We start from the raw sequence: 10,196 nt of genomic DNA on the forward strand, positions 1-10,196 counted from the left end.
CACAACAGAGCAGATTATAGGATCCCAAAAATCTTCAAATATTGAATATAACAGCTGCAATTGTACTGCAGTAAATCTGTGAATGTAGTAGACATTATTAGAAAAATAAATATTTTCGTTCTTTAACTTCACCAGGATGATAATTCACTGCCTCAGATCTCAACCAACATTTATTTAATAAAAAAAACAACAACAAAAAAAAAAGTTGATTAAACACCTTGATCCTGAGTGAGATGATGACATCACTTGAATAAAGGAAGGACAGGTGTGTGTGTGTGTGTGTGTGTGTGTGTTATATCTGAACAGTTAATCATCCTGATCACTGTTACAAACCTTTTTTTTACATCAACAACCTGCTCCTCATCCTCAAAAAAGCCTGTTTGTTGTTTTTTGTTCTTTTACTTCTGCTGCTGCTGCTGCCATGTCCCCATACAAACACTAGAGGGCTCCGTGCCTGTCTGCTGCCACACTGCAGGCAGACACACTCAGCTGTGGATAGATGAACATGACCTTTTCAATAAGTGCCTTAATAAGACCTGTGTCAGACTTTCTCGGCTGCTTGTCGTTTTTATCACTGCGGTTCCTCCTTCATCCACGAACATGTCAAGAATACAATCTAACAAATCCATACAGGAGTCAGCAGAGGAGGACGAGGAGGACACGGGACAGACGCAGTGCAAGTGTTTTCTCTTCCTGTTAAACCAACAGGGCCGCGCTGTGGAGCTGCTGAGTCGGTAGTTATCAATAACTGGTTCTGGTTGGATGAAGAGATCAGAAAACACAGAAGAAACACAGGATTTATCTCTCTCTCTCTCTGTATGAGTGTCGCTTAACCTGGGATGGGTGGTTCCCAAAGTGAGGGGCAGACCAAAGTGGGGGACATGATGCTATAACCTGGGGGTGTTCACAGTAAGGCAACTGTATCTTAGAAGAATTGACACTGACCGGGGATTTTATTTCTATTATTCAATTACGGTAGAGTTTGAAATACAGTTCAGAGAAGAGTTAAATACATAGTGTTGATGTGGAGGCTGAACAGCAGCCCTTTAGGGCTAGGGGGCAGTATAGAAGAAGTCTGGAAAACAACAAATGAAGTCACGGCTAACAAACAAAATTGTTGTTTTTTTTTAAAAAAAGGAAAAAGAGGAAAAGAAATGTATTTTAACCATGAAAAGTCTTCACAAAGTCTGTGTGTTTTGTGAGAGAAAAGAAAATATATTTTAAAATAAAATTCAGGCACACGTGATCCTGGCCGAAGAAAAGGAATTGTTTAAATGAGAAGAAAAAAAAAGAAAAGAAAACATTGCAATATATATCTATGTGTGTAACATCTATGTAACACCTCTGTACTATATATACACACACATATATGTAAATATATACATATATTTATGTGTCTGCCACCCAGCCCTGGATAAGCGGAAGATGATGGATAATCTAGATGTATCTCAATTAATCGTGACTAATCGTGACGTAAACCCACAGTAAATTACGAATTTACTGTGACATTGACAACCGTGACATATATATGTATTTTTTACATATTTAAGAATGTCGACGAATACGATTAATACAGTTCCAAATGTGTAAATATATAGATAAATATATACACACATATATTTATATACATAAATGTATATATTTACACATATATTTATATATATGCATATATGTTTATATGTGTGTATGTATGTATAAATATATGGACATATATAGACATATATGTCTCCATATATATATATATATATTAGTGACATCACGATAATATCCCGGTACCACCTCTGTAACATATATCGCGGTGACGGAGTGAGACAATCACCGCTGCACCGCGGTGCTGGTGCGGAGCATCACGCATTAATTCACGCGCCTGTTGAACCGGCTCCTTATCAACCCAATCAGCGCCGTGGAGGCAGGCTCTCCTCACCACCGCGCAGCTCTCCTCCATCTCCTCCTCACTTTTCCAGTTGGACAGCAATCCTGTCGGAGCAGCAAACTTAACCCTCCACACTGACACCGGCACTGAAGAGCTGCAGGGAGGATTTAAAGCCGTTTTCTCTCACTTTCAGGCTTTCGTCAGCCGAAGCCAGTGGAGTTTTTTTTTATTTTTATTATTATTATTATTTTTCTTCTCTCTCCTCTTCCTTGGTGTTTGTGATAAGGAAAGGAAGGCAGAGAGAAATGATGCAGGAGCCAAGCACGGAGCAGATCCTACCAGTAAGTACATCCTGTCAGTGTGATATAAGAACCCTGCAGGTCTGGCTGCTGAACAGTTTTATGAGGCGGTAAAAACGGGACGTCCCCTTTAACGGTCGCGGAGCTACAGTGTGTCTTCCCCGGCGCGTATGCGGGAGCGGAGCCGTGGGTAAGAGCGCCATCGAACCCCCCCGTCACTTAGGCTTTATCCCCAATTTAACTTAACTCTGCCGGCGCGCGTACGCGTTCAGCGCCCCGAGCCTCCGGTACGTAGTTATTCTGCGTCTCGTGTCTGTGTCTGTTTCCAGCGGCTCCGCAGGACGACGTCGGAGGCTGTGAGACCGTGTGACGGCACGAACTGACACCTGGAGGCGTCACGGACACACACTTCCGTCCCTCTGTAAAGCTACACACATGATAACAAGTGGCAGCGTCAAACCTGTCGGATTTCATGTTTTCATTTCACTTCAAATTCTAACCAGTTGCTCCAGCGGGGTCTGTACCACGGACAGCTGCGGTTGGAGCTGCGGGGCTCCGTGGAGGAGCTGCCTCTTCTCCCTGTGGTGCTGAAATCGCTCGCACGCACAAATATCACAGGATTTCCATTTTAGTTTACAGAACGATTTTGATTGAAGACAAAACAATCACGCATTGATTTGACTCACAATTCAAACACGACGATGATTATATTAATTGATTCAATAATTAATTAAGAGCCATTTTGTCCTCGGGTCGGCTCCTACAGTTAGAGAAGGTCAGTGACTCGGATCTGTCTGCCGTTGATACCGTGACGATGTTACAGCTGCCGAACGACCGCAGACTTCGCTGATCATTTTACTTCAAATACTCGACTCTACTTTGCATATATTCCACAGAGACGAGCTGAGAGAGGGATAAAATAACAAAAAGTTGTTGGACGAAATGTTTAAAATCCAGCCAGGTTGTCAGATTAGGTTTTAACTCTAATCCAGCGCTGTCTGGTTTGTAATTAACATTCAGTTTTAATCTCAGTCTTGTCTGTGATTTATTTTTCATTCTGTTGAACACTGCGCTCCACAGTAAAACCACAGATGTGAGGAGGACGGAAACGGCGTTTTTAATTAAAGGACAGAATTTCAATGAGCTCGAAGGGTTTTCTTTTTTTTTTTTCAAAAAGGAAATTATTACAATATCATTTTTTAAGAGCTGCTAAAAAACGATGTCATTTGTCATTTATATATATATATATATTTACCGCAGTTTTTAATTTGTGAGCATCGTAGACAAAGACTGAAACACCTTCACAGTTCTTGTGCTTCTGAATTCAGTCCCAGTCTTTTAAAAATAATCATTGCAGGACTTTTTTTCAGTCCAATTTTTCCCACTCATCTCATCTTAAAAACACCAGACTGCAGGTAGCAGACTTTTCAATTTGGTTTCACACCACAGTCCAAATGATTTGTTCCTGGGCTGTTGCAAAATAACCTGAGGAGGAGATCAGAATGTCACGTCACAGCTGCTGCACAACAATCGTTTGTTATGACGACGGCTTCGGAGCATCCTTAAAAAAAAAAATCTTCATTTTCTGCTTTGCGGGCCACAGCTCCAAACTGACTGTTGTCTGATTAGTCCAAATGTTTTCTGGACTCTTTTTTTTTATTATTTCTTTGTTGTTTTGTCACCCCTCCACCCCCCCCAACCGCCTCCCACCCCGACAGGATTTAGAGGCAGCTAACAAACTGTGATTGCTCTCTCCCAGGTCTTCCTCTCAGAATAACACCAACTGGATGCTGTGCCGAGCGCCTCAGCTCCTCACCCAACGCTATGGAAGGATACGACGCCGGTGACCTTTATCACACCATGAATGCAGGCTGTGCCGTCGGAGGAGGACACCACTAACCTTTTCTCCGCGCCCGAGGATCCGTCCGTCTGCGGAGGGTCGGACACTACAACCAAATAAACAAAACACAACCTTCAACTACAGGATGCCAAAGTGGTCCGAGGAGATGCCCGTGGATCTGTGGATGTTCTCGCTGCTGGTGTGGATTACTTGCGTTCCCTCCGTGTCTGCCACACTTACTGTACTACAGTCCAAAAGTACACACATGGGAGGGTCGGCGGCCCTGACCAGCGGTCTCCTCGAAGGACAGAGATTACTGAGCCGCGCCAAGAGAGGATGGGTCTGGAATCAAATGTTTGTGCTGGAAGAATTTTCTGGACCCGATCCGATTCTAGTTGGCAGGGTGAGTGCACTGATTGTCAGCGTTCCATTAAGCTCCCTTATCATGGAGAAACATGATAAGACAGGTCTGTGGTGGCCATGGGAAGGCACAGATATGGGGAAGAAAAAAACAGATGAATCATGAGAGGGGGAGGATGTGTGTGAGAGTCGATCCAGTCGCTGCATTCTTCTTGGAATTTAGTTAATTCTGGCACGATCCAGTCGCTGCACTCTTCTTGGAATTTAGTTAATTCTGGCCTTTTTGTTTTCTGAATTCTTCTGTGTGTGTGTGTCTGTGAGTGTCTGTTCACACACATCAGCAGATGTTTTGATTTCCAACTTAAAGTCATAATTTCAGATGCATAAGAACAAACTCACCACCAGGAGTCCTGGTATTTCAGAGCCCTCACTTTCACAGTCACAGGTGGGCTTCAGAAGCAGGGGTGGGCTTAACGTGTGTGTGTGTGTGTGTGTGTGCGTTGGTGTTCCTGGCCTGTTTGGAAATGTCACTCAGGTTTCAGGAAAGGGTAAGGCCACGGGCCATGATGGTCAAAGGAGCTGGTTCACAGCTCATGGCTGGGACTCAACAGGGGAGACGCAGCCTTGCAGCCATGTTCACCTCCACCCACCTCCACCCACACACACACACACACACACTTGAAAACCGGCGTCCAACTGCTGTGGTTGGACAGGACACAAGGCCATCGACGATGTTATTTATGCTCAGTCAGTGTCGGCTTCAAATGTCCGATCAGACGTTGTTTTTCACCGATGATTCACGTCGGCATTCACTGTTGACATCACCTGAGGAAACTCAGGCCCAAAGGTGAGAGGTCACCGAGCTGAGACAGAGGAGTCGCCGGGATCTAATATTCTGGTCTGACGGCGACAAGACTTTAACATAAAAACACCGAGGGGAACGTGTGGGCGGAGTTAGAGAAATCTGAGAACAGTTTCTCATTTATCTTTTCTGTCGCAAACACTGGAAAATCTATAACTAAAAAAGATGTTTTTGCATTTTGATGAAGATCATTTTAAGACAAAAAATCCATGTCTGCAGACCTGAGTCAAAGACCTGAGTCAAAGACCTGAGTCAAAAACCTGAGTCAAAGACCTGAGCGTCTCCCTGTTGAAGGACAGTGCGTCGATTGGGTGGAGGCTGGGCGGGGGTGTGCTGTGAGCAGTGTCGGGTGGAGACAAAGGTGGCTTTCCTTTTGTGTGGTGATGATGATGGGTTGCGTTCACTGCAAGGTTAAGTGCTCATGAGCACGCCTGGCAGAGCCGAGATAAGTCTGGTGTTAAAGCTGGAAGTGTTTTGGTCTGAGAGCAAACATTTCTCTGACTTCAGTCTGAGGAAGGAGAAATAAACGGAAATGTAGACGTCCGGGGGGAAGCGGGGGGAGGGACTGGACTGAGGACAGGTGAGACGTCTGTCTGTCCAGGACACAGAGATAGAAACCTCACAGCTCTGTCGTTTTATGGTTTTTATTTCTGTTTACCTCCAGTGAAGACGTCAATAAATCCTGGACTTTTACTAAAAACTCAACTAATACAAATATTTTCCTAATCTTAATCCTGACTCCATCTCTCCAAACTAAACCTTCAACCTCAATGTTCTCTTGTGGGACAGGCAGAATGTCCCCACAAGGACAAAGTGTCAGTACAAGAATGTCATTAAAAAAACTGTCCCCACAATTATACATAAACCAGAAGTGCACACACAGCTACACATTTCTGGTCTCCTAAACCAGACCTGGAAGGAGTCTGTGACTGCTCCTCAGTAGGTGTGAGGTTAGAGTTAGAGAGGAGGAAGAGGAGGAGGAAGAGGAGGAGGTGAAGGAGGAGATCAGAGGAGGAGTGATGTTACCATGGGTTCTGGACAGACCATTATCCCTCCATCTGTCAGAAGAATATTCACATAAATGTTGGAGGGAGGTTAAGGACAGAAGGAGAAGGAGAACGACCACCAGGGGGCATAACAACAGCCCTGGCGCTCCGTCTTCTTGTTAATCACCTCAGTTTGCGACACAGTCATACACCGATTGGTGTGTTTGTCACCCCCCCCCCCCCCCCCCCCTCCTCAGTGTTGGAGTGTCAGGCGTGCAGTACCTGTTAGCGTGCAGCAGAGGAGGCAGCTGTGACAGCTTGTTGCTCATCGATGACATGGTGTTGGAGGGTTTTCAGGATTTACTCCTCTCCAAGCAGGAACTCTCCAGAAAACCTTGTAATTAGGAGTGGGAACGGGCAAATGAGGTGTGAAGGAAGACGGGCTCGCCACGGGGACGCACATTCGCTCAAGTGGGCGATGCCGCTTGAGCGGGTTAAGAGTCCCACATGGGCCACTGCAGGGCAACAGGAGTGGGACTCCAGACGGAGCAGTTCTTAATGTGAGCAGTGACACAGACGCAAAGGTCGGAAAAACAGGTGACTTTGTGATGACATGTTAGTGACAAAAATAATCCATGTACCTTTACACCACGTGTCAAACTCAAGGCCCCGGGGCCAAATCGGGTCGGCCATGTCAGTTTATATGGCCCGTAAGAGTTTAAAAATCCCTTAATAAAGACCTTTGAGGGGAACTGTACTGTTAATGTGCCCCCCTCCTGGTGAAAATGAGTTTGACACCCCTATTTTACACTAACAGATATTTAAAAATAACCACTGATTTAATATGAATTTTTGTATCTACGTATATGAAGGAATATACTTCATATCCACTTTTAAACTCCTCTGTAAATCAGGCCATTACTGAATAAAAAACAGCGTCTCAGAAGAGAAGACAAACGGTGAACAAGGCCCCGAGTCTGAACCGGGGAAAAACAGGATGTGTTTTATTTCTGGAGCAAATAAAATTAATGATCGTTTCCGATGGAAAATTTTACTGCCTTGGACAAATTTCACTTTTGCTCACTAATGAACCTCCCTCCGATCCTTGAGCACACTGAATGTGTGCCGTTTTAATTAATTTCCACTTTGATTGAAATAGTTGTCCCAAGTAATTTGTGTTTAAAAACAAAACTTTATTTATTGTGTGAAAACGTTATCTAACCACGGCTGTGATGTGTTCACTGGACAACCGTTTATTCACATGATTTTGGGATTTAAAATTTAAGTGCAAAATCTAAGTGTTTGTTTTGCAAAAACATTTAGTTTTGAAACACTTGAAACACATGTTTGAAATGTTGGTGTCAATGATCACAAATCAACTACAGAGTTTGGGAAAAACTGATAATAAAATTGTTCCTATCAGACTTCTAGGTTTTATGTTCATGTGAGAGCTGCAGCAATTTCAGCCCCGGCCCCAAAGACTCGACGCTGGTCCCAAACCAGTACTGCTAACCGGACTTTAACAACCAATGAAACAATGTGAAGCGTTAAAAATGTGTTGCACTGTTTATTTGTAACCGTCCGTTCATGTCAATAAATTCACCCGGAATTGGTTTCATTTCAGTGAAGTAACGACGATACAGAGCGAAACAAGACTGTGATTCCTGCTTTGAAAAGAGTTAATAGATGTGTTGAGGAGTAAAAAAAAAGAAAGAAAAAAAAGGAACCAAAACGAAGCTGGACTGTACATAAAATCCTGAAAGATTTCAAAAATATAACCTAAATTTAAGTTAATCAAACTAGCCACCAATTTATCTTCAGATGAACTGTTTGACAATTCCTAACAACGAGGCCCTGTGGTATCAGATAGGTGGTGTAATTTATGTCTGCGGGGTGTTTTGCTACAAGCAAAGGCCTATTTCTAGTATATCAACACACACACGTGTGACATCCAACAACACACACACACACACACGCACACATTTATTGAAGAGCTTTTTCCACCACTGCTTCAAATGGATCAATCCTTCTTCCTTGCTTCTCCCCTTCAGAGGCAGAGATCACAGATTAACTGCACTGATTTAGTGGAGCTCTGTGTGAAAACATCTCTGTGATGAGACTCCAGGATTTTCTTCCTTTCTGTCCTTTGATCTGGACCCAAGAACAGAATTTTTTTAACCTGCTATTTTATTTTTCCTGAATTCACTTCAGGCCTAGTCTCTGCTTTTGTTTCCTGCTGCACTCCAGGAACTGGTGCAACACGTGGGCCGCTGCTCAGCTTCACTCACCTCCACGTCGGTCTGGACGGTTTTTTCTCTCAGTGTTGGGTCGATTACAGAGAGATGGAGTCTGTCGCCGGGCTCTGAGCAGTTTATGGTTAAACCATATCCTTTTTTTTAACTTAACTTGGAGTTTATTTTTTAGGACAGATCGAACAAATAGGCTGCAAAAAATTTAAAAAATCTAATAGGAATGTCTGACATGAACTTTTTGCCCATTTACGATATGCCGATATTGTCCGAACACTTCCGATATCAATCGATACCGATATACGCAGCCGTGTCACAATGACAAAATTTCACATTCACTTCAAAACTATGTCAATGTCACACATCATTTTACAAAACCCAGACATTGCAATGTCAGGTTTTCATTACTGAAGGAAAAACTGCTCACGATTCTTATCGATATTACATAATTAAGCTAAAATCAGTTGATAATGCCAGTAACTTTCTGTTACATGTCGACATCGTGGAAGCAGGCAGGACCTGAATGTGATACCAGGGAGACTTTCTTCAGGTGTAGTGGGGTTTATTAAGAAAGAGCGAATGAACAAAACAGGACAAAAAAAAACCAAAAAAAAAAAAAAAACCCGCCCGGCACGCCAGAAATATTTTAAAAGAAATACAGAGGCAGGAAATCCTTACATTTAAGCAGAATTTTTAACCCTTGACGCTGGTTAACTCTAACTCAAACTTTGCGAAACAAGAAAACATTGGTTTTTTTGGTTAAAAAACAAAACAAAAAGAGAGAAAAAAAGGCATGGAATTCTCTTTGTATCACAGAAAACTAGGAAACACAGAACAGGAAACTCACGAACAGCAACAGGTCAATGATCAAACCAGGACAGAGTGAAGGAGGGAGGTATATATACACCAGGGCACCAGGTGACACCAGTGAGACTAATCAGAGACACAGGTGAGTGTGACGACACTGACTCCACCCAGCAGACAAGACAGGAGGTGGAGACACAAACTAAAATGTAACCTTCACTGCATTAAGAATCAATGTCATGGACCAGATGTGGACCATGGGACAACTGTCTGTGGGACGGAGGCTGCACCGACTCTGGTGTTCCCTGGTGTAGGAAGTTAAACATAAGAAGGTGTAACTATGTTCAGGTATCAGAGCCTCGTTTCCTGCCCGACTGATCACACAAAATAAAATCCCCGTCTTGACTGAGTCACGCCAACATCTCCTCTCATGAGTGAGGACCGACAGTCATCTGCATACAGTGCAGCGGCAGCACCGGAGCAGACGGCAGAGCCGACCGTTGATTGATGGACAGGTAGTGGGAGTTAATGAGAGTATTAGCCAAACTATTGCCTGTGATTAATGGCCATTACCACACAGGAATTATAAGCATTGGCTTGAATGTAATAAATTCTCAGACGCAGCCCACCTCCCAAGCTGCTTCCTGTAGACTTCACGACAGCAGAACAAAAAAAAAAAAAAAAAAAAAAAAGAAGAAGAAGAAGCTGTCAATAATTGCTGGGCTTAATTCCATTCCATTTGGTTTCCTACACCCACAGAAGCTTCAGAAATAAAGCTGTATAATCTCTCTTCAGCAGCTCCACAAAGATCCATATTGTGCTGCAGTCGAGCGGCGGCTCATGTGACTCTGAGCGTTTAGATTTTCAATCCATCCTCTTGTTTAATTTAGAAAAAAAAATACCCCCCCACACACAAATATAAT

The 10,196-nt window shown here is 43.3% G+C and overlaps 1 protein-coding gene across 2 annotated transcripts in view; it reads left to right on the forward strand.

Moving 5' to 3' along the window:
• The first annotated feature begins 1,817 nt into the window (after positions 1 to 1,817).
• LOC103378981 (cadherin-8) overlaps positions 1,818 to 10,196 on the forward strand; it is an 80,671-nt gene continuing 72,292 nt past the window's right edge. The window contains exons 1-2 of one of the 2 annotated variants that reach the window (XM_017032594.2): positions 1,818 to 2,362; positions 3,932 to 4,415. In XM_017032594.2, the coding sequence (XP_016888083.1) occupies positions 4,158 to 4,415 (258 nt within the window). In that variant the 5' untranslated portion in view covers positions 1,818 to 2,362; positions 3,932 to 4,157. The remainder of the gene's footprint in view (positions 2,363 to 3,931; positions 4,416 to 10,196) is intronic. The other variant, XM_008310361.3, reaches the window with a different exon arrangement.

Source organism: Cynoglossus semilaevis, chromosome 5, assembly GCF_000523025.1.
Source record: "Cynoglossus semilaevis isolate Cse_v1.0 chromosome 5, Cse_v1.0, whole genome shotgun sequence".
Classification (NCBI taxonomy): Eukaryota; Metazoa; Chordata; class Actinopteri; order Pleuronectiformes; family Cynoglossidae; genus Cynoglossus; species Cynoglossus semilaevis.